Source organism: Gorilla gorilla, chromosome 19 (assembly GCF_029281585.2).
Source record: "Gorilla gorilla gorilla isolate KB3781 chromosome 19, NHGRI_mGorGor1-v2.1_pri, whole genome shotgun sequence".
NCBI lineage: Eukaryota > Metazoa > Chordata > Mammalia > Primates > Hominidae > Gorilla > Gorilla gorilla.
In genome coordinates this window covers 17856281-17880887 of record NC_073243.2, presented here as the reverse complement: position 1 = coordinate 17880887, position 24607 = coordinate 17856281, and the positions used below count along the sequence as shown (strand labels likewise).

Here is a 24607-nt window from a genome sequence, read left to right as displayed (position 1 = left end):
ATTTTGGAAATGGAGCCAGGGTGTGGCACCGTGGCTAATCCCAGCAAAGCGCTGTCATCTCAGCATTTTGGGAGGCCAAGGCAGGTAGATCACTTGAGCCCCGGAGTTCAAGATCAGCCTGGGCAACAGGGTGAAACCCCATCTCTACAAAAAACTACAAAAATTAGCCAGGCATGGTGGCACACGCCTGGATCCCAGCTACTTGGGAGGCTGCGGTGGGAGGACCTGAGCTCAGGAGGTGGAGGCTGCAGTGAGCTGTGTTTGCACGACTGCACTCCGTCCTGGACAACAGACTGAGACCCTGTCTCAAAAATAAAAAGAAAAGAAAAGAGAGCTGGGTGCAGTGGCTCACTCCTGTAATCCTAGTGCTTTGGGAGGCTGAGGCTGGAGGATCACTTGAGCCCAGGAGTTCGAGGCTTTGGTCAGCTATGATTGCACCACTGCACTCCAGCCTGAGCAGCAGAGCCAGGGCCTGTTTCTAAAAAAAAAAAAAGGAAAAGGAAAAAGAAAGAAAATAGGAAAAAGGCCAGGCGCAGGGGCTCACGCCTGTAATCCCAGCACTTTGGGAGACCGAGGTGGGCAGATCCACTTGAGGTCAGGAGTTCGAGACTAGCCTGGCCAATATGGCAAACCCCTATCTCTACTGAAAACACAAAAATCAGCTGGGCGTGGTGGCATACGTCTATAATCCCAGCTACTCGGAAGGCTGAGGTATGAGAACTGCTTGAACCCAGGAGGTAGAGGTTTCCGTAAACTGAGATCACTCCACTGCACTCCAGCCTGGGTGACAGAGCTAGACTCCATCTCAGAAAAAAAAAAAAAAGGGCCGGGCTTGGTGGCTCACGCCTGTAATCCCAGCACTTTGGGAGGCCAAGGTGGGCAGATCACTTGAGGTCAGGAGTTCGAAACTAGCCTGGCCAACATGGTGAAACTCTGTCTCTACTAGAAACACAAAAATTAGCCGGGCCTGGTGGTGCGTGCCTGTAATTCCAGCTACTTGGGAGGCTGAGGCAGGAGAATCACTTGAACCCAGGGGGCAGAAGTTGCGGTGAGCTGAGATCATGCCACTTCACTCCAGCCTGGGCGAGAGTGAGACTCCACCTTAAATAAACAAATAAATAAATAAATAAATAAAAGCCAGAGTTCCAGTATTCATCCTGACACAGATCAAAGAGAAGAACATTTGAGACTTGGTCGTAACAATTCTATCCATGTGCACTTTATCAGCCCCTTCACTTGTACCTTAAGACAGCCTCACAAGGATCCTGTTGGCAGAGTCAATGTTACTCTTCCCATTTTACTGAGAAGGAACTGGAGCTCTGAGAGGCTGAGACTTGCCCAGAATTACCCAAGTAGTAAGTAACAGAGCTGGGGCCAGAAGCCAGGTTTTCAGGCTCCTTCATATCACTTGTTTTTGGAGATACAAAACATACCTTTCATCATTCTTACCGATAGCTCATGAAATTGACGGAATATGGATGGTTCATCAGAACTCACACTGCTGCTGGAGATACTGACATGCAGGTCCAAGGAGCACAGTCCAGGAATACTGCCCTCTAGGAAGGACAGCAAGAGACAGGAAGAGGGGTGAGGCTGGCCTTTCTGTTCCTCTCCCAAGGATTTCCTCAGACAGGATGAAGAGGGGCCACCCACAGTGCAGCTAGTAGCTAGAGTTCCTGCAGGGTGGGATTTGAGAGGCCTTTGAACAAAATTCAAACCCCGCAGCCTGTCAAGCCACCTAAGATAGTCATTCCTGCAACTCTCTGTTTGTTTGTTTTGAGATGGAGTCCCACTCTATCACCCAGGCTGGAGTGCAGTGGTGCGATCTTGGCTGACCGCAACCTCTGCCGCCCATGTTCAAGCGGTTCTCCTGCTTCAGCCTCCTGAGTAGCTGGGATTAGAGGCACCTGCCACCACGCCCGACTAATTTTTGTATTTTTAGTAAAGACAGGGTTTTATCATCTTGGTCAGGCTGGTCTTGAATTCCTAACCTCGTGATCCACCCACCTCAGCCTCCCAAAATGCTGGGATTAGAGCCGTGAGCCACTGAGCCTGGCCCCTGCAACTCTTCAGGATTAGAATTTTCCAGGAGTAGCTAAAGCTTTTTAGTTGTTGACACCTAAGTCCAGTTAACCTTTGGAAAGTGGGGAGGACAGGGAGGAAAGGGACCCATAGAGAGGCAGGGTGCCCCTTGAGGCCTCCCCAGGGCCTCTGTGGGAAGTAAGTGCCGGCTCTCCCAGCTCTGAAGGTACAGGGCTTCTCTGAAAATTTGGTCCAGGAGGAAAGGCCAGGGATTATTTGGCTAGCCATGGAGTGGGGAAAGCCAGGCACCAGCCCATTAGCCTGAATCCACTCAGCCCAGTCCTCCAGGCAGGGACAGGAATGACTTACCCAGAGCAATCTCTGAGCCACCTGCCACTCACACAATGCTACCTCATCCCTTGTCATGAGCACAGAGGCCTAACAAGCACTCAGCAGTACTGTTCTGAGCACTTTACAGGAAGGAATTCATTTAATCCTCACAACAACCCGAAGATCTTATATAAGCTACATAGATCATCATTATCCTCATTTACAGATGAGACCAAGCCCTCGGGAGGAGGAAGATATTAGGGCAGCCACACTTTTGAGGCACACAGTGGGACTCCTGAAGCCTCCCACATTTGGTGAAAACGGATCAACAGCAATGCCTCGCACGTGTTCTGAACTTTGGAGTTTTTTTGTTTATTTGTTTTTGACATAGAGTCTCGCTCTGTCACACAGGCTGGAGTGCGGTGGCACGATCTTGGCCACTGCAACCTCTGCCTCCCAGGTTCAAGCGATTCTCCTGCCTCGGCCTTCCGAGTAGCTGGGATTAGAGGCGCCCGCCACGCCCGGCTAATTTTTGTAGTTTTAGTAAAGACTGGGATACACCATGTTGGCCAGGCTGGTCTCGAACTCCAGACTTCAGGTGATCCGCCCGCCTCGGCCTCCCAAACTGCTGGCCTTACAGGCGTGAGCCACTGCGCCCGGCCTGAACTTTGGAGTTTATAAAGAATCTTCCCTTGGCTCTTGGGACCCTCATAGAACTTAAAGTATAATAATAATAATAAAAGAATTTTAGAAATAGGGCATCTTATCAACTGCGGCCCAGAGAGGTGATGTGACTCACCCAAGGCCACACAGCTAGTGAGAGGTCTGGGGCAGGTTTGCTGCTGCCTAGACACGGGACGGATTCCCAGCCCGCTGGTCAGATCGCGCTTCGCCCCAAGCCTTGCCTGCGCGGCTGCGGGCGCTGCCTCTCCTTCCTACGCCAGGGCGGGAGGGGCGGAGCGGATCGCGGCCTGGCGGCCTGGGCGCTGTCCGCGGTGCTGATCCTTCGCCGCGCCCCTGCGCGCCAAGGCACCGGCGGGTTCCCCAGGTCGCCCTTCCAGCTACCAGCCAAAGCCAGCTCCGCGAGCCCAGCGGCCCGCTGGGGGCCTCAGGCCCGGTTCCCGGGGCTCTCGGGGCTCCCGGGGTTCCCCCTCCCCCGACCGCGCGCCGCCGGCCTCCCCTCCCCCCGCCCCGCCCACGGCCCCTCCCCGCCCGTCTCAGGTCCCTCCCCTCCCCCTTTATCTCTCCCGCCCCCCGCACCCCTCCGGCTCGTTCGCCAGTTCCGGTCACGTTGCTGGGTGTTTACGCCTCGAGCCTGCCCCCGACCCCCCTTCGGCGCCCCCGAGCCCCCCGGAGCCCCGGCCCGACTGCCCCGCAGCCTCCCAGCAGCTGATGGCGCCGCAGCCGGGGCGGGCGCTGCAGATCCCCGGGCGTAGCTAGCGTGGGGGGAAGAGCGCCGCCCCCACCCAGCCCGGCCCGGACCCAGGGCCCCGCCGGCCGGTGACTCCCAGGTCCCGAAGGTGAGGAGGCCGGTCGGTGGGCGTGGGGGGTGTGGGCGCCGAAGCGGCCCCAGGGGGGAGCAGCGCGGCCAAGCTCCAGCTCCCCCGGGAGGGCTGGCGCGGGGCTGGGCACCGCAGCGCGCGGGAGGCGGGCAGGACTCGCGGCGGGCTGCTGGCAGAAGTTGTCCTCCACCGCCCAGACCCGGGCCCTGCCTGGCACTGCCGGGCGTCCAGAGCGGCCCGAGGTCGAGCCCCGCCACCTCCCGCCACGCACACCTTTCTTTCTGCTGCCTTTGCCCTCCTCTCTGCTACCTCGCTTCCACGTCCTCCCTAGTCTCCACATCCCCCCCCAACCCCTGCCTTCCCTGGGAGTCATATTGGAGGCATAATCAGGGCAGAACCTGAAGCCTGAAGGGGGTGGGGGGCTCCAGTTTCCCCATACACCCCATTCCCGTGTGACTGGATCCTCAGCTTTGCTGAGGTGGAGGGTCCTGAGCGCTTCAGTGCAGGGGGCAGCCAGAGTTGAGGGGTTCGGGGGGGAGGGGCTCTGGAGTGGAGAGGACCACAAGGTCCCTGGGGAGTGTGGCTCCACCACTGGCCAAGCGGCCCCACCTTGCAGACAGAGTCCTAGACATTTGTCAAAGGCTGAATCCTTGTTCCAAACTCCAGTCCCCAGGAAAGCCAAGGATTTGGGGTTGAGGGACCAGCATACTTATTTTTTAATATGTGTATTTACTTGCCCTGGTGATTCCCAGTAAGACTCAATCCATTCTCCCTGTTTCAGCAGCATTCATTGTGGGCCTGTTCCTTGCAAGAGATTCCCAGAGACAAAGCCTTGCCCTCAGGAAGCGTATGGCTTAGTACAGAAGCCAGGTGCATTCAGGCACATGCACACACACACACACACACACACACACACACACACGATGAAGACTTATGGCTTAGCACGGAAGCCAGGTGCGTGCAGGCATGCGTGCACACACACACACACACACACACACACACAGAACAAAGAGTGATAATATGGCAGACTGTGGTGCTAGCTGCCACCCAGATTCCAACAAATTGCCTGGGGAACAGAGAGGCGGGAGAGAGTCGTTCCATCTTGGTGGGGGATCAGGGATGGTTTCATGGTAAAAGTCACATCAGAGAAAGGCCCTGAAGGATGGGTCAGGCTTCAAGAGGCAGAGATAGGGTGGATATAGTAAGTGAGGGGATGTCCTGGCTACTGGGCTACTGGAAGAGTTTGTCATCAGAGCAGCAAGAGATAGAATCCAAAACAGAAGAAGATCAGCCTGCAGATGTGGACTGCTAAATGCAGGCTGATCTTCTCCCCTTTGGGATTCTCTTATGAGAAGCCATAAACGCCAGGATGAGCACCCAGTGGGGCGCTTCTAGTTGCCAGGCACTGTAGTTGCAGATACTGAGCAAACTACTTTACCTTTCTAAGCCTGTCTCCTCATCGATAAAGTGGATACATTAATAGAATCTTCAACGTGGGGTTGTTGCCAAGATAAATGAGTTAATATATGTAAAATGCTAAGAACAGTACCAATTACTTATTATTATAAGTATTATTATTTATGCATTGATGCCATGTCCAAGAAAGGCTTCTTGAGTTCCTGCTTTCCGACTGCCCCAGGCCTCTGAGTCAGGCCATGAACAAGAATAATGACTAAGAAACATAAACCTCATATTGATTATTTCTTTTGAGATAGAATTTTGCTCTTATTGCCCAGGTTGGAGTGCAGTGGTGCGATCTCAACTCACTGCAACCTCTGCCTCCCAGGTTGAAACGACTCTCCTGGCTCAGCCTCCCGAGTAGCTGGTACTACAGGTGCGTGCCATCATGCCCTGCTAATTTTTGTATTTTTAGTAGAGATGGGGTTTTGCCATGTTGGCCAGGCTGGTCTCAAACTCCTGACCTCAGGTAATTTGCTCCGGTCGGCCTCCCAAAGTGCTGGGATGACAGGCGTGAGCCACCGCACCTGACCTGATTCATTTATTTGTTCACTTATCGCCATGCTTGTCCTATCTAATATACCTGCGCTGACTATAAGAATAATAAAAATAAGTCTAACATTCTCCTTAAAACAAGAAAACATACATACTTAAAGAACTTTAAGAAAACATGGCTATTGACTGTTAAGAACAGCACAAAGATATTTGTTGACTTGATAAATATTTTCAGTCCCAAACAGAAAAGAAACACTAGGAAAAGCTGAAACTGGCACAAGAGAATCCTCCAGTGAGTGAGGGGTGGCAGACAATGCAAAACCCAGGCAAGCAGGTCACAAGAAGTGTGGGGTCTGGTTCCTCTTCCAGCGACCTCCTCTGCTTGAGGGAAAGAAAGAGGTGGCAGAGGCCAGGGGACCTGGAGCAGACAAAAAGGGTGTGGGGAAGGTGAGATTTAGATACCCAAGGAAATACTGGACTGTAAAAGAGGTTTTCAAACTGCTGGTTAGCAGGCCAGGCGCTGTGGCTCACATCTGTAGTCCCAGCCCTTTGGGAGGCTGAGGCGGGTGGATCACCTGAGGTCAGGAGTTCAAGACCAGCCTGTCCAACATGGCGAAACCCCGTCTCTACTAAAAATACAAAAAATAGCTGGGTGTGTTGGGTGGGTGCCTGTAATTCCAGCTACTCGGGAGGCTGAGGCAGGAGAATTGCTTGAACCCGGGAGGCGGAGGTTGCAGTGAGCCAAGATCGAGCCACTGCACTCCAGCCTGGGCGACAGAGGAGACTCCGTCTCAAAAAAACAAACAGCTGAAGCAGGGAGAGAACTGTAGTTTCCCACTTGCCAAGTCAGTTGTAACTGGGTAGGGAAGTGGGTACCCAGAATCTCCAGAAACAAGCAGGAAGAGAGGTCATTTTCAGGGATCAGGAGCCCAGACCTCAGAGAGTCCAAATTGTGCCAGGGTCAGAAGGTTCCTGAGTCTGACACTTTACCCGTGTTTGGGGACCTGAGCACAGAAGCCTTCTCCACCAACTTCCCCAAAGGGAAAAGTATTTGTAACTTTCAGACACATCAGAGACATGTTAAAAGTACTTGGAATTAATCCTATAAATTGTGAACCTTGTGTTAGGGTCTTTTTAATATTTTTGGTAACAATTTTTTTAAATGAATATTTTTTCATCAAGCTAGAAAATTAACAGGAAAGGCTGGGCGCGGTGGCTCACACCTGTAATCCCAGCACTTTGGGAGTCCGAGGCAAATGGATCACTTGAGGTCAGGAGTTCGAGACCAGCCTGGCCAACATGGCAAAACCACGTCTCTACTAAAAATACAAAAATTAGCCAGGCATGGTGGTGGGCACCTGTAATCCCAGCTACTTGGGAGGCTGAGGCAGGAGAATCGCTTGAATCGGGGAGGCGGAGGTTGCAGTGAGCCGAGATTGTGCCATTGCACTCCAGCCTGGGCAACAAGAGCAAAACTCCATCTCAGGGGAAAAAAAAAAAAAGAAGGAGAAGGAGAAGGACAAGGGGAAGAGAAAATTAACAGGAAAAAGAACTCAGAGAACCAGAAGAAGGAGGGAAGCAGAAACAATGCAGGCTCTGAGGTGCTCAGGACAGTGGACAGAGGAGTGTGACCTCTTCCCCGACTGTGTTAACTCAGGAGACTGGACATCTAGTGCTGTGTCGGGGGGAAAGATGGAGCTGACAGCTCCAGCCCTTCAGCTACTGTTACTGGCCTGGGTCAAGTCCTCGGGCATGAGCTTCTGAAGCCCAGATGTTCCAGGACTGCATTTCTGATGGGAAAATCGGACGTTTTCCTGGCTTAGGCCTTCTGAAGTAGTGCCTGCAACTCCCCAGCCAGACAGAGAGATTTTTGTTGTCACTAGTTCCCTTCCCCACTCTATCTCCCACCCTCCCCCAAACAAACTAAACAATAACGTCTAAGAAAGAATATTTGCCAAGATCGTTTGTGACCCAAATTTCCTCCCTGAGAAAAGCAGCCTGCCTAGTTGGAAGCAAATACTCAAGTCGTTCTGGGAAAGCACAGAAACAGCTGGTTGGCTCAGCCTCTCACGGTGGCCAGGGTCCAGTCTCCAGAGCTGTGTGGGAAGGGTTTTTACTCTTCAGAAACATTTGCATTTCAGTGGCTGGGAACAGACGTTTCTCTCTTTATCCTAAGAACAGGCCCACACACCTTCATCCTCCAGATGTGCGCACAGCAGACACCCAGCAGCAAAGAGAATCGAGAAACACACACACGTACTCCTTGAGGCACACACGCAGGCTCAGGCACACATACAGATACGCAAGCACACAAACCCTGACATAGACTCACAGTCGGCAGCTCACCTGTTCCTCTTGAGTTATGTACCAGTGTATTATTATGTTTTTATTTAATCGGTTTTTTTTTTTTTTTTTTTTTGAGACAGGGTCTCACTCTCTGTCACCCAAGCTGGAATGCAGTGGTGCAATCATGGCTCACTGAAGCCTCAAACTCCCGGGCTCAAGTAATCCTCCCACCTCAGCCTCCACACTGGGACCACAGGCACATGCCACCACGCCCAGCTAATTTTTGTATCTTTAGGAGAGACGGGGTTTCAGGGTTTCACCGTGTTTTCCAGGCTGGTCTCAAACTCCTGGGCACACACGATCTGCTCACCTCTGCCTCCCAAAGTTCTGGGATTATAGGCATGAGCCACTGAGCCTGGCTGCACCAGTATATTGACCTGCCTATTTGACATCTATTTCTCCTTGTTTGAGGTCTTTTGGGTATATCACCCCTAACACATGGCATCTTGATCTTACCTTGTGTCAATCTGCTTCTCCATCAGTCTACCCCATCCCCACAAATTCACCCACTCTAAAGATGTTTACTGAGTTCTTCCTGTTTGCCACATACTGTGCTAGGTACTAAGGAACAGGAGGAACCAAAGCAATGTCCTTCATCTCAGTTGCTAACAATCTGGCAGGAGAAACAGACAATAAACAAAAACTGGGGGCTGGAAGCAGGAGCTCACGCCTGTAATCCCAGCACTTTTGAGATGCCAAAGCCGGAAGATTGCTGGAGACCAGGAGTTCGAGGTCAGCCTGGGCAACCTAGTGAGACTCTTGTCTCTACAAAAACAAAAATAAAAATAAAAAAAATTTAGGCCGGGTGCAGCGCCGTGGCTCACGCCTGTAATCCCAGCACTTTGGGAGGCTGAGGTGGTTGGATCACGAGTTCGGGAGTTTGAGACCAGCCTGGCCAACATGGTGAAACCCCATCTCTGCTAAAAATACAAAAATTAGCTGGGCATGGTGGTGCACACCTGCAATCCCAGCTACTCGGGAGGCTGCGGCAGGAGATTTGCTCGAACCCGGGAGGTGGAGGTTGCGGTGAGCTGAGATCACGCCATTGCACTCCAACCTGGCCAACAGAGCCAGACTCCATCTCAAAAAAATAAAAAAAAATACATAAAAATAAAAATTTAATATATTCATGTGGTAATACATTCATGGAAGAAAAAATAATGCAGATTAAGGGAATGGAGAGTAACAAAAGCTTCTATTTTAAATTGGGTGATGAGAGCAAGTCTCTGAGGAGCTGACATTTGGAGAGTCCTGAATGAAGGAGGGGAATAGGCCTTGAGGAGATCTTGGTGAAGGGCATTCCTGGCAGAGGGGACAGCATGTACAAAGTCCCCGAGGCAAGAGCGTGCTGGGCACATTCAGGAAGAAGCAAGGTCGGAGTGGCTGGGGTGGAACCAGCAGGATGAGGACAGAGGGAGCCAGGGAAGACTGTGCAAGGGCTCATAAGAACTTTGGGTTTGTTTTAAATGTGATGGAAAGCCACACAGAGGGTTTTGAGTGGGGTTTGGGGAGACATGATCAGACTTATATTTGTTTCTGTTTTTGTTTTGAGACGGAGTCTCGCTCTGTCACCCAGGCTGGAGTGCAGCAGTGAGATCTCGGCTCACTGCAACCTCTGCCTCCCGGGTTCAAGAGATTCTCCTGCCTCAGCCTCCCAAGTAGCTGGGACTACAGGCATGTGCCACTATGCCCGGCTAATTTTTTGTATTTTTCTTAGAGACAGGGTTTCACCATGTTGGCCAGGCTGGTCTCGAACTCCTGACCTTGGGTGATCCTCCCACCTCGGCCTCCCAAAGTGCTGGGATGACAGGCGTGAGCCACCGTGCCTGACCTGACTTACATTTGTTAAAGGAATTCTGGCTCCTGCATGGAAAACAAGGGGCAAGAATGGAAGTGAGATGACAGTCAGGAGCCTACTGCAATGGTACACCAGAAGGATGTTTTTGGCTCGGACTTGGGTGATGACAATGGAGATAGTGAGAAGTGACTGGCTTTGGGATATGTTTTTTGAAGGTAGAGCAAACAGGATTTGCAGATGGATTGACTATGGAATATAAAGAAAGAGAGGAATCAAACATGACTCCCAAGTTTTGGCCTGAGCAACAGAATGAGTGGGCAAACAGCAATGTGGTTTATCAAGATGGCGAACAGTGGTCAAGACCTGGTTTGCAGAAGGGAATGCAAGTTCATTATTGGGACTTGAAAGTTTGAGGGATATCCTCACTGAATATCCAAATGGAGGTGTTAGGTCATCAGTCTAGCAGCCAGGGAAGAGTTATTTTGGCGGTCAATAGCATATAAATAGTATTTACAGCCATGGGATGGGACAAGAACACCCAGGGAGTGATTATGGATAAAGAAGAGATTCATGGTGAAAGAGGATGAAATGGGGAAAGATCTAGCAAATATGCCTTCATGCTTGAGTTGCTTAAGCTGGAAAACTGGAGATATCTTAGCCATCCCCCTCCCTATCATCATGAATTAATCCAATCCATCTCCAAGTCCTGCCAGTCCTACCACTAAAATACACCTAGGACCACTCTCTGCCTTCACCTCCATCATCTCATCCAGGCCACCATCACCTGGCACCTTGACCACTGCTTTATTCTTCCAGCTGACCTCCCCACATCCACTCTGTTGGCTCTAGATTGCTCTCCCCACAGCCGCCAGAGTGATATTTTAAAAATGCAAAGGATAGCCTGGGCAACATAGTGAGACCCCATCTCTACAAAAGTGAAAAATTAGCCGGGCATGGGGGCACGAGCCTGTGGTCCCAGCTCCTTGGGAGGCTGAGGTAGAGTCTCAGCATGAACCTGGGAGTTTGAGGCTGCAATGAGCCATCATTACACCACTGCATTCCAGCCTGGGTGACAGAGTGAGACCCCGTCTCAAAAAAAAAAAAAAAAATGCAAATCATATCATGTTCTTCCACTGCTTAAAATCCTTTAAGAACTTCCAAATTTACTTAATATTAAATGTTCTTTTTTTTTTTTTTTTTTTTTTGAGATGGAGTCTTGCTCTGTTGCCCAAGCTGGAGTGCAGTGGCGTGATCTCGGCTCACTGCAACCTCCGCATCCTGGTTTCAAGAGATTCTCCTGGCCGGGCGCAGTGGCTCACGCCTGTGCTCCCAGTACTTTGGGAGGCTGAGGAAGGCAGATCACGAGGTCAAGAGATTGAGACCATCCTGGCTAACACAGTGAAACCCCATCTCTACTAAAAATACAAAAAATTAGCCAGGCACGGTGGTGGGCCCCTGTAGTCCCAGCTACTCGGGAGGCTGAGGCAGGAGAATGACGCGAACCCGGGAGGCAGAGCTTGCAGTGAGCTGAGATCGCGCCACTGCACTCCAGCCTGGGCGACAGAGCGAGACTCCATCTCAAAAAAAAAAAAAAGAGATTCTCCTGCCTCAGCCTCCCAAGTAGCTAGGACTACAGGTGGACACCTAAACGCCTGGGTAGTTTTTGTATTTTTAGTAGAGACAGGATTTTGTCATGTTGGCCAGGCTGGTCTCGATCTCCTGACCTCAGGTGATCTGCCCGCCTTGGCCTTCCAAAGTGCTGGGATGACAGGCGTGAGACCCCGCACCCAGCCCAAAAATTCTTAACATGGTTTTCAAGACGCCATGTGAACCTACGCTTGCTAACCTTCCTTCCTACGACCCTCCTTCAGTACCTTTCACTTCAGCCCTTACTAGCAGTGGCAATGTCTGTTTCTCAAACAGACCACGTGAAGCACTTAGCAGAAAGTTTGAGACATAGTAAGCGTTCCGTAAATGTAAGCTATCATTGTGATCACTTACTTCTTTCCTACCTCTGTGCCTTCACACATGCTGTTCCCTGTTGGAGGTGCTCTTCCCTTCATTCTTCTAAGTCCTACCCCTCCTTCAAGTCTGTATTAGTTTTATATCGCTGTGTAACAAATTATCATAAACATAGTGGCTTAAAACAACATACGTTTATTATCTTACAATGTCTAAGCCCAGGAGTCTGGCTCTTTTTATTTTTATTTTTTTTTTTTGAGACAGGGTCTTTGTCACCAGGACTGAAGTGCAATGGCACAATCATGGCTCACCACAGACTTGACCTCCTGGGCCCAAGCCATCTTCCCATCTCAGCCTCCCAGTAGCTGGGACTACAGGCCCATGCCACCATGCCTGGCTAATTTTTGTATTTTTGTAGAGACGAGGTTTCATCATGTTGCCCAAAGTGGTGAGATTACAGGTGTGAGCCACTGCGTCTGGCCTTAGTCTACCATTTTTAAACTAGGTCCTCTGCTCAGGGCTCTTATTTTTTTGTTTTTTGTTTTGTTTGTTTGTTTTTTGAGATGGAGTCTCACTCAGTCGCCCAGGCTTGAGTGCAGTAGCACGATGTCGGCTCACTGCAACCTCCGCCTCCTGGGTTCAAGTGATTCTCCTGCTTCAGCCTCCTGAGTAGCTGGGATTACAGGCGCCTGTCACCATGCCCAGCTAATTTTTGTATTTTTAGTAGAGACAGTATTTCACCCATGTTGGCCAGGCTGGTCTCGATCTCTTGACCTCAGGTGATCAGCCTGCCTCGGCCTCCCAAAGTGCTGAGATTACAGGCATAAACCACCGTGCCCAGCCTCAGGGTTTTGCCTAATTAGGTCAAGCCCACCCAGAATAATCTCCATTTGATTAAATCAGAGTCAACTGATTGGAGGCCTTAATTACATCTGCAGGATCCCTTTACCTTTGTGTATAGCCTAATCACAGGGGTGAAATCCATCATACGCACAGGCCCACCCACACTCGAGCAGAGCAGCTGCATACCAGAGGCTGGGAATCTTGGGGACCGTCTTGGAACTCTGCCTGTCACAAGGCAGAAAGTTACAGCCTAAACGTTACTCTGTCTGTCACAGCCTAAAAGTTACTTCCTCAAAGAGAACTTTCCTCACCTCAAATCTAAAGTAGGTTCCCGTCTTTATTCTTTCACATTACCTTGTAGGTCTCTTTAATGGCCCTTATCGCAGATTGTAATTCTATCCTTATTTGTATTATCTGTTTGACACAATATTTATGTGTTTGATTCTCTTCTCTTCACCCCGTGAAATCCATGAGAGCAGGGACTTCATTGTGTTCGTTACCGTGTTCCCCAAACCCAGGACAGTGCTTGGCAATAGTAGATCACTAAATGAGTGAATGAGAAAGTGAGCAAATCAAGACAGGAATTAACCTACTCAGACATTAAATGGACAGAGAACAGGAAGAAGGGAGGTAGCATTGATTGAGCTACGTCCTGTGCTAAGCACTTTACATTTCTTTATTCTATCTATCACCTATCTATCTATCTCTCTATCTATTTTTTTTTAGACGAGCCTTGCTCTGTAGCCCAGGCTGGAGTGCAGTGGCGCAACCTCGGCTCACTGCAAGCTCCACCTCCCAGGTTCACGCCATTCTCCTGCCTCAGCCTCCTCAGTAGCTGGGACTACAGGCACCCGCCACCACACCCAGCTAATTTTTTTTGTATTTTTAGTAGAGACAGGGTTTCACTGTGTTAGCCAGGATGGTCTTGATCTCCTGACCTCCTGATCTGCCTGCCTCCGCCTCCCAAAGTGCTGGGATTACAGGAATGAGCCACCGCGCCCAGCCTGTTTATTTATTTTTATTTTATTTATTTATTTTGAGATGGAATCTCACTCTGTCGCCAGGCTGGAGTGCAATGGCGCGATCTCGGCTCACTGCAACCTCTGACTCCCTGGTTCAAACAATTCTCCTGCCTCAGCCTCCCGAGTAGCTGGGATTACAGGCACCTGCCACCACACCCAGCTAATTTTTTGTATTTTTAGTAGAGATGGGGTTTTACCATGTTAGCCAGGATGGTCTTGATCTCCTGACCTCGTGATCTGCCCACCTTGGCCTCCCAAAATGCTGGGATTACATGTGTGAGCCATTGCGACCGGCCTATTTATTTATTTTTGAGACAGAGTCTTGCTCTATTGCCCAGGCTGGAGTGCAGTGGCTCGATCTCAGCTCACTGCAGCCTCTGCCCCCTGGGTTCAAGCGATTCTCCTGTGTCAACCTCCCGAGTAGCTGGGACTTCAGGTGCATGCCACCATGCCCGGCTGATTTTTGTATTTTTAGTACAGACAGGGTTTCACCATATTGGTCAGCCTGGTCTCAAACTCCTGACCTCAGGTGATCCACCCGCCTCAGCCTCCCAAAGTGCTGGGATTACGGGCATGAGCCACTGTGCCAGGCCTTACATTTCTTTTTTCTTTTTTTTTTTTTTTTTGAGACGAGTCTCGCTCTGTCACCCAGGCTGGAGTGCAGTGGCGCGATCTCAGCTCACTGCAAGCTCCGCCTCCCGGGTTCAGCCATTCTCCTGCCTCAGCCTCTCCAAGTAGCTGGGACTACAGGCACCTGCCACCACACCTGGCTAATTTTTTATATTTTTAGTAGAGACGGGGTTTCACTGTGGTCTCGATCTCCCGACCTCGTGATCCGCCCGCCTCGGCCTCCCAAAGTGCTGGGATTACAAGCGTGAGCCACTGCGCCCAGCCCAGGCCTTACATTTCTTATCTCATTTAATCCTTACAACTATCCTAGGATGGTAGGATTTGCAGCCCCATCTTACAGGTGGAAGGAAAATGGCTCAGAGAGGTTAATTTTCTTGCCAAAAGTCTCACAGCAGGTAACTGAAAGAGCCGTAAATCAGCTGGGTCCAGCAGCTCATGCCTGTAATCCCAGCACTTTGGGAGACCAAGATGGGAGGATTGCTTGAGGCCAGGAGGTGGACACCAGGCTGGGTGTAGAGAACCCTGTCTCTACAAAAAATTTAAAAAATTAGCCAGGCATGGTGGCAGTCACTTGTAGACCTTAGCTACTTGGGAGGCTGAGGTGGAAGGATTGCTTGAGCCCAGGAGTTTGAGGCTGCAGTGAGCTACCATTGCCCCGCTGCACTCCAGCCTGGGTGACAGATTCAAACCTAGGACTGTTCCCAGTGTAAATATTCGTGTAAATATTGGGAACCTTCTCTGGATTCAAAAGACTTGGTTGGAGAATTGGCTCTGCCACCCCTTACTGAGCGTGTGAAGTGGCAGAAGAGCCCTTTTTTGTGAAGCGGGGTGGGGTGGTAATACCCGCTGAAGAGTGGTTGGCAGAAGTAAGATCATGTGTATAATGTTCCCTGAACATAGCAGATGGTCAGCACATGTAGCCAGGGATCCCCACAGGCCAAAAGGCCACCCCTTGCTGAAATTAAAGGCCTATTTGGATGGCTGGACGCGGTGGCTCACGCCCGTAATCCCAGCACTTTGGGAGGCCGAGGCAGGTGGATCACGAGGTCAGGAGATCGAGACCATCCTGGCTAACATGGTGAAACCCCCATCTCTACTAAAAATACAAAAATAAAATTAGCCAGGCGTGGTGGCGGGCACCTGTAGTCCCAGCTACTCGGGAGGCTGAGGCAGAATGGCGTGAACTTGGGAGGCAGAGCTTGCAGTGAGCCGAGATCGTGCCACTGCACTCCAGCCTGGGTGACAGAGCGAGACTCCATCTCAAAAAAAAAAAAAAAAGAAAAAAAGAAAGGCCTATTTGGTTGGATTAGGGGGGTCAGGGGAGTACCAGAGAAAGGGGCCCAGAGAGAGGAGTGCCCTGAGGATTGGAGTTCTCAGGGGGACCTGCTCGATGTAACCCCACAAATGAAAATCTGGATTTTTCTGAGTCTTACATGTAAGCTAGTCTGGAAGGGACCATTTGGTGAACAGAATTACTCATCTTACTGGCCTGTCTCTCCCACTGCCCAGGACATTCCAGGGGCAGGTGAAGATAGGTTCCTCAAAAGCTTAGGGAGTCCTTGGCTGAGAAAGCAGGAGCTCTAAGTCCTGGGCTCCAGTGTTCGCTGTCTGCCTCTGCTTGTCCAAATGCTGATTATCACAGAACAGAGTCATCGGGAAGGGGTCGGAGCCAGAAGCAGCAGAGCTGGAAAGCCAGGCCATCATTAGGATTCAGGGATGCATGCCTCTCATCCATCACTGCAACTCAAAGTTCTGCCATGGGAGTCACTGCATGGGTCTCTTTTCCCCTCTCCTATTTCTCTTTTTTATTGTATTTATTTATATGTAAGTATGTATGTATTTTATTTATTTATTTATTTATTTATTTGAGACAGAGTCTCACTCTGTTGCCCAGGCTGCAGTACAGTGGTGCAATGTTGTCTCATTGGAGCTTCCACCTCCCGGGTTCAAGCAATCCTTGTGCCTCAGCCTCCCGAGTAGCTGAGATTACAGGCACCTGCCCCACCACGCCCAGCTAATTTTTTGTATTTTTAGTAGAGATGGGGTTTCACCATGTCGGCCAGGCTGGTCTCGAACTGACCTCAAGTGATCCGCCGACCTTGGCCTCCAAAAGTGCTGGGATTACAGGCGTGAACCACCGAGTCCGGCCTATGGATATATATTTTTAGAGACGAGATCTCACTTTTGTTACCCAGGCTGGTCTCAAACTCCTGGACTCATGCAGTCTTCCCATGTCGGCCTCTCAAAGTGCTGGGATTACATGAGTGAGCCACCACGGCCGGCCTATTTCTTTAATTTAATTTAATTTAATTATTTATTTATTTATTTAGAGACAGAGTCTCACCCTGTCGCCCAGGCTGGGGTGCAGTGGCATGGTCTCAGCTCACTGCAACCTCCGCCTCCCGGGTTCAAGCCATTCTCCTGCCTCAGCCTCCTGAGTAGCTGGGATTACAAGCACGTGCCACCAAGCCTGGCTAATTTTTGTATTTTGAGTAGAGACGGGGTTTCACCATGTTGGAAAGGCTGGTCTTGAACTCCTGACCTTGTGATCCGCCCACCTCAGGCTCCCAAAGTGCTGGGATTACTGTGTGAGCCACCGCGCCCGGCCCGCCTTTCTCTTTCACAAAGGGACTCCACCACCTGCCTTCAGCCCAGAGTCAGTGTTAGTGAAACATTCACCAGATCTTCCTCCTCTGCCACTTGGAGGAGCCCGGAGCCCTGGACTGTGGTGAAGTTGAAGTGGAGTTGAACTAAGGGAGAATAATATTCAGAACAGCCATGTAGCCCTTGGGCTGAGATACTTGCGGGATGTCAGAACTGGAAGAGACTCTAGGGCTCACTCACTCCACATCTCCCTCATTTTACCCCTGAGAAACTTGAGAGCCCACAGAGGGAAAGGGCTCACCCAGGTCACACTGCTAGGGCGGGAGGAGCAGGCTAGAACCCAGGTTCTCTGTCTCTCTACTGACTTTGCCACTCCATTTGTTTTCCTGTTTGAGAAGTAGAAGAGGCTAAAGTTATATGGGCCTGGGCACAGTGGTTCACACCTGTCATCCTGGCACTTTGGGAGGCCAAGGCGGGTGGATCTCCTGAGGTCAGGAGTTCAAGACCAGCCTGGCCAACATGGTGAAACCCTGTCTCTACTAAAAATACAAAAATTAGCCAGGCATGGTGGCAGCTGCCTGTAATCCCAGCTACTCGGGAGGCTGAGGAAGGAGAATTGTTTGAACCCAGGAGGTGGAGGTTGCAGTGAGCCGAGATCGTGCCACTGCACTCCAGCCTGTGCGACAGAGCAAGACTCCATCTCAAAAAAAAAAAAAAGTTACATGGGAACAGGAGAAGGAAGCCATTGCCCTCTGGGCCTCTGGTTCTCCATGTGTTAAATGGGAGTAATGACGCTTTCCTGCCAACTCCCCTGCTTCTTCATGAAGCCTGAAGGAAGGAATAGTGTGGAGGTGACAGCAGTGGCAGAATCATCTTCCTGGTGGCAACAAGACCTAGAGCGGAGGAGACGGTGAAAGAGCTGAGGGTGGGGCAGCGCAGATGGGCTCAGAAGAGGTGGGTTCACCTTGTCGTCCTCCCTAGGTGGGGCCCAGGCCTGGGTTGCCATGGATACCGTGTCCCTGGAGCATCAGATCCAGAGCGTGCAACGCCACATCAGCTTCCTGAAAAAGGAGCAGATGGCCCTGCTGCGAGACCTGCACCTGGAGATCCTGAGGCTGCAGAAACGCTGCTCAGGTGAGGCCAGGAGAGGCGGCTGGACGGGTGGGGAGAGGTCACTGTCATCATCACAACCACTGTCTCTGGGTTGTGCCCACCAACAGCCCCCGTGAGCCTCACACTGCGCCGATTCTGCTGCCTTTTTCTGATTAAGGAAACTGGGACTTGGGGAGGTGAGATGGACAGAGAAGTTGGAAAAGTTCTAGAAACATCTGAAAGTTTCACGGCAAAGAGCTTTGGTTAGGGCTGGGCGCGGTGGCTCACACCTGTAATCCCAGCACTTTGGGAGGCCGAGGCGGGCGGATCACGAGGTCAGGAGATCAAGACCATCCTGGACAACATGGTGAAACCCCATCTCTACTAAAATACAAAAAATTAGCTGGTTATGGTGGTGGGCGCTTGTAGTCCCAGCTACTTGGGAGGCTGAGGCAGAGGAATCGCTTGAACCCAGGAGGTGGAGGTTGCAGTGAGCTGAGATCACGCCACTGCACTCCAGCCTAGATGACAGAGCAAGACTCTGTCTCAAAAAAAAAAAAAAAAAAAAAAAAAGCTCTGGTTAGGGAGTGGAGGACTCCTAGGATCCAAATCCCGGAGGTTCCCATCCTTTCCGAGTCACTCTTCACCAAGCAACTCCCAGCCCTCGGTCTAGCTAGGGAGACACACAGGCCAACTGGTGGTATTAAGGTAGAGCAGAAATCAAGCAGGACCTCATGGGCAGGAGCATGTCCAGCTTGAGGAGCAGGAGCTGAAGGAGGAGGCCCAGCATCCGAGGCTCCCCAGAGGAGGGGGTGCTTCAACTCCCTGGAGGCTGCGTAACATGTGGACATGCCAAGATATCACAGGAGAAAGGGGAGTGAAGAGAGCATTCCAGATGAAGGGAACAGCAGGGCAAAGGCCGAAAGCTGGGAAGCCAAAAGCTCATGGAAGGTTCTAGTTGATGGATAAAGCAGCACTTAAAGGAGACAGATAAGAAATCCAGCTGGAGGCCAGGCACGGTGGCTCACACCTGTAATCCCAGCACTTTGGGAGGCCGAGGTGGGTGGATCACCTGAGGTCAGGAGTTCAAGACCAGCCTGGCCAACATGGCGAAACCCCGTCTCTACTAAAAATACAAAAAATCAGCCAGGCGTGGTGGTGCACGCCTGTAATCCCAGCTACTGGGAAGGCTGAGGCAGGAGAATCGCTTGAACCTGGGAGGCAGAGGTTGTGGTGAGCCAAGATGGTTGCCATTGCACTCCATCCTGGGCAACAAGAGGGAAACTCTGTCTCAAAAAAAAAAAAAAGCCAGTGGTCCTGATTCAGCCATCACAGCTTCCTAAGGCTCCACAGACAGGGTCAGCCGCCACATTCTAATCTCCCCTGAAGATTGGACGGGAGCAGAGGCCAGCCTGGGGGACAAGAATGGCCCAAGTATCTCAGCCCTGCCTGATGCCACCTTTTCATTGCAATAACACAATTATGAGAAGAGGAGCCGGGCACGGTGGCTCACGCCTGTAATCCCAGCACTTTGGGAGGCTGAGGCGGGCAGATCACCTGAGGTCGGGAGTTCGAGACCAACCTGACCAACATGGAGAAACCCCGTCTCTACTAAAAATACAAAATTAGCCGGACGTGGTGGCACATGCCTGTAATCCCAGCTATTAGGGAGGCTGAGGCAGGAGAATCGCTTGAACCTGGGAGGCGGAGGTTGCAGTGAGCCGAGATCATGCCATTGCACTCCAGCCTGGGCAACAAGAGTGAAACTCCGTCTCAAAAAAAAAAAAAAAAAAGAGAGAAGAGGAAACCCTAAGACACCATAGCAGCTCCTGTCATTTCTTTCTGTTTTGCCCTAATTCTGAGAACTTGTGGCTCCTTTTAGGACACAGGCCAGATCCCAAAATGTGGAGCAGGCAGGAACAGAGCGCCCTCACCCACGCCACCCTTCTCAGATGGGTATGGGCCTGAAACCCCTTGGTTTTTTTTTTACTAGTTTTTTTTTTATTTTTTATTTTTATTTTATTTTATTTTTTTTTTTGAGACAGGGTCTTGCTCTGTCGCCCAGGCTGGAGTGCAGTGGCACCATCTCGGCTCACTGCAAGCTCCGCCTCCTGGGTTCACGCCATTCTCCTGCCTCAGCCTCCCGAGTAGCTGGGACTACAGGCGCCCGCCACCACGCCCGGCTAATTTTTTGTATTTTTAGTAGAGACAGGGTTTCACCGTGTTAGCCAGGATGGTCTCGATCTCCTGACCTCGTGATCCGCCCACCTCGGCCTCCCAAAGTGCTGAGATTTACAGGCGTGAGCCACCGCGCCCGGACTTTTTTTTTTTTTTACAACAGAGTCTTGCTCTGTTGCCCCGGCTGGAGTACAGTGGCACGATCTCAGCTCACTGAAACCTCTGCCTCCCGGGTTCAAGCAATTCTCCTGCCTCAGCCTCCCAAGTAGCTGGGATTACAGGTGCCCGCCACCATGCCTGGCTAATTTTTGTATTTTTAGTAGAGATGGGGTTTCACCACGTTGGCCAGGCTGGTCTCAAACTCCTGACCTCAGATGATCTGCCCACCATGGCCTCCCAAAGTGCTGGCTTTACAGGCATGAGCTACCACGCCCAGCCACCTCTAGGTTATTAAGGAGATGAAAATAACTAGGCTAGGCTAGAGCAGCCACTCTTGGGGCTGAAATGACTGAATAAGGCCTTTCCCCCAAGGAGGAGGTGATGAGAAGGGAGAAGATAAGGGGAAGGAGATTAAAGAGGGACCCAGAGCTGAGAGGGGGTTGGGAGAGAGGAGAGGCTGGTGTAGGAGCCGAAGGGATAGGCTGCCCAGGGAGCTGGCTAAGGATGGGTGAGGACTCAGAATGAAGGGCTTGAGAGGTGGGTACGTTCTGGGGTGGCGAAGCAGCCTGATTGATAAGAACTACTCACACGCGTTCAGCACCAACTCAGCCCTGGGCCAAGCCCGCTGTTTTTTTCTCATTTAATCCTGGCGACAGCCTCTTGGAGAGGTGCTATTGTGCCCCCATTTTCCAGATGAGAAAACTGAGGCTCAGAGAAGTGCTGTTACTGGCCCAAGGTCACACAGCATATCTGTCCTCACAGCACGCTCATCTATAGCCCAGCTGAGATTTTTATCTCCCTACCCCCAAGTCCTGTGTTGAGAGGCTGAAGAGAAACCACCCACAGGGAGTTAATGGCAGAGCCAAGGTATCCCTGCTCCCAAATCCCTGAACCTAGGCCAAGGTCCCTGGGCTACATCACAAGGCCTTGAAGGAGGGGCCAGTTGGTCCCAGGAAGCCCTGGAGGTAGAAGCATCAGAGTCCTCACAGGTGCCTCAGGGAACAGGTTCAGACTCTGATAACAGCAGAAGGCTCAGGCACCCTGAGCTGCCTGCCTCCTAGCAACAACCGGCCTCCTCAGAGAAGGCACCTCTGGCAAAGCCCTGGGTCTCTGGAAGAGCTGGTGAGGGCAGTGAGGAGGAGGGGCAGAGGGGTCACAAGGCCCCTGAAGGCGCTGCTCGGTGGTGGTCCCAGAGATGTGCCGCCTTCCTTCCCCGACCCCCGGTTCACACCTCCTCCCCGTGGACACCAGACTGTGTCCCTGCAGGTGTACACAGGTGCCCCCGAGTCGGTCTGCATCACAGGCAGCTGTGGCTTCTGGCTTCCTTCTGCCCTTGTACCAGTTCTTGAGCCCTGGTGGAGTTGGGGGAGTGCTGGTGGGGCTGGAAAAATTATCAAACTCACCTGGGCTGAGAAATGGGGCTTGGGGGACACTAAGGAATGGAGACTGGGGGGACAGGCAGGCAGAGGGGTGGCAGCTGGGCTGCAGCACCCAGGAGGAAACTGCTCCTGCACCAGTGCCCTTGAGTGGCTCCTAGGCTGCCCGCTCCGCCCCCTCAATGCCAAGCCAGGCCCCCATCAATAGACCGCACCGTCCTGCTCGAAGCCCCTCTCCCTGCCGTGGGGAATACGGCGCAACTGGGGCTTGGGAAGGGGCAGTGCTGATGTTCAGGTAATAACACAGGCTCAACGGTACTGGCTGTCAAAATAGTGAAAAGCAAGTGTCCAGACTGGTAAGTAGCCACTGCCGAGCCTGCCTCCAGTGCCGCCAGGCAGTTCTGGACACTCCAGCGGCCATCAGCTAAACACGAAAGGGTCAAAGCCCTGCACAGCAAGGGTCCTCCAGAACTGCTTTGACTGGCTGGCATATCACCCCAGGAAAGGCAGATAGTCCCCCAGCCCCAAAACAAGCCAGGCTCCTCAGTCCCAGGAGGGGTGAACTAAACTCCAAACCCAGGCTCAAAGCTGGAGCTGGGAAGATTTCTGAGCTTGGAGTCAAGCTGGCCAGGTTCAGGCTGTGCCCTGGACACATCTCTTCATCTCTTCCCCTTGCAGGGTTGCGGTAAAATAGTATGGGGGTGGCTTCTAAAGATCCTTATTGCCACTTTTACTGAGCTGTAATTCCATGATCTCTCTCTCTCTCTCTCTCTCACACACACACAAACACACACACACACACAAACTGCCTTTTCTTTTCTTTCCCCCCAGAACTGACCCATGACCTGGAAATGAGAGAGGCCCAAAATCACCAGCAAGGTAAGAGAAGGACCACTGGTGGGGAAGTGTCATGGGGCCCAACAGCTGGAGTTTTTCCCAGCCCTTAGTAGGACCCAAGCCTTCTCTGTCCCCAGCCTAGACTTGGGGATAGTCACTCCTTGGCTGGTGAGCAGAGTGCAGGATGTCAGCCACACTTGCCCAGTGGACGACATTGTGAAATGCCTTGTGCAGTGAACGACCTGCACCACCTCAGTTGGACGACCTTGTGCAGTGAACAACCTGCACCACCACACATAGTACCCTGTATCCATGTCTCTGTCCAAAGTGAGGAAAGTAAGGCATGAAGGAAATGGTAATGTGGCTTTACTTCCCCTTAGCCTGCTTAATTCCTTGCTGTGACCCACCTCCCCAGTCCTTCCCATCCTGGCACAAGTGATCACATGGTCAGTGTCAAGATTCACTGAACTGAGTGATCACAGGCCGAGTGTCAAGATGCATGTCAGGATGGGTTCCTTGACTTCAAGGAGCTTGGTCTATACGAGAAAAGAAACACACACACATTAGTAAATCCTGCATTTTACAAAAGCATGACTCTTGCCATTGTAGAAATTCCTCTAAAATATTTGTTTACAGAGTATTACTTCACCCATAACATGGGGGAGCTGGGGAAGTTCAATGGGTGTAGACTTTTACTTTTGCGAGATTAAAAAGTTCTAAAGATCTGCTGCACCCCAACATGAATATACTTAACAGTAATGAATGGTACTCCTACAAATGGTTACATGCTAAATTTTGTCGTTTTTCCCCCACAATTAATTTTTTAGTTGCATTGTTGAGATCTTTATCATCAGATTATAAGATCTCAGAACTAGGACTGAGTGTTACCCATTGTCTCTGAAGTATAACGCACGTTTCCTGACTTGGAGGGACACAGTAATTTTTTTTTTTTTTTTTTTTGAGACGGAGTCTCGCTCTTGTCGCCCAGGCTGGAGTGCAGTGGCACGATCTCGGCTCACTGCAACCTCCACCTCCCGTGTTCAAGTGATTCTCCTGCTGCAGCCTCCCAAGTAGCTGAGACTACAGGCGCACACCACCATCCACCGGCTAATTTTTTATATTTCTTAGTAGAGACAGGGTTTCACCATGTTGGCCAGGCTGGTCTCAAACTCTTGACCTCAGGTGATCCACCCGCCTCAGCCTTGCAAAGTGCTGGAAGTACAGGTGTGAGCCACCGAGCCTGGCCAGGACATAGTAACTATTTAATTAAAAATGAATCACAAGGCCAGGTGTGGTGGCTCACGCCTGTAATCCCAAGACCTTAGGAAACCAAGGCAGGAGAATCACTTGAGCCCAGGAGTTCAAGACCAGCCTGGACAAAATAGTGAGACTCTGTCCCTACCATTTTTTTTTTAATATTAAAAAAGTGTTGGCCGGGCGCGGTGGCTCACGCCTGTAATCCCAGCACTTTGGGAGGCCGAGACGGGTGGATCACGAGGTCAGGAGATCGAGACCATCCTGGCTAACACGGTGAAACCCCGTCTCTACTAAAAAAAATACAAAAATTAGCCGGGCATGGTGGCGCGCGCCTGTAGTCCCAGCTACGCGGGAGGCTGAGGCAGGAGAATGGCGTGAACCCGGGAGGCGGAGCTTGCAGTGAGTCGAGATCGCATCACTGCACTCCAGCCTGGGCGACAGAGCGAAACTCCGTCTCAAAAAAAAAAAAAAAAAAAAAAAAAAAGTGTTAAAAGGAATCATAAAAAGTCTTTCTTGGCCAGAAGAGTTCTTAAGAACAGACTCTCTTCCATACTGATGTATTGCTTATAGATCAAATGCTACAGGCTGGAAGTTTAAGCTATGATGTTAGGAACCCTAGAAACTGCTTTGTGTATTCATGCATGAAGATCAGTTACGGACCATCTAAACACTTACGAACTTGGACTAATCCTGCCC

At 51.2% G+C, this 24607-nt stretch overlaps 2 protein-coding genes across 4 annotated transcripts in view; one reads left to right on the top strand and one right to left on the bottom strand.

Moving 5' to 3' along the window:
• RAP1GAP2 (RAP1 GTPase activating protein 2) overlaps positions 1–3244 on the bottom strand; it is a 289357-nt gene extending 286113 nt beyond the window's left edge. The window contains exons 1-2 of the mRNA XM_031003384.3: positions 3152–3244; positions 1450–1556 (exon numbers count right to left, since the gene is read on the bottom strand). Coding sequence (XP_030859244.2) covers positions 1450–1487 — 38 coding nt within the window. The 5' untranslated portion in view covers positions 1488–1556; positions 3152–3244. The remainder of the gene's footprint in view (positions 1–1449; positions 1557–3151) is intronic.
• Positions 3245–3604: 360 nt separating this feature from the next.
• CCDC92B (coiled-coil domain containing 92B) overlaps positions 3605–24607 on the top strand; it is a 29040-nt gene continuing 8037 nt past the window's right edge. For all 3 annotated transcript variants that reach the window (XR_008673116.2, XM_031003164.3, XM_055367150.2), the window contains exons 1-3: positions 3605–3872; positions 17994–18146; positions 22649–22696. Coding sequence is in view for 2 of the 3 variants with exons in the window: in XM_031003164.3 (XP_030859024.1) it covers positions 18017–18146; positions 22649–22696 (178 nt within the window). In the remaining variant the exon portion in view is untranslated. The remainder of the gene's footprint in view (positions 3873–17993; positions 18147–22648; positions 22697–24607) is intronic.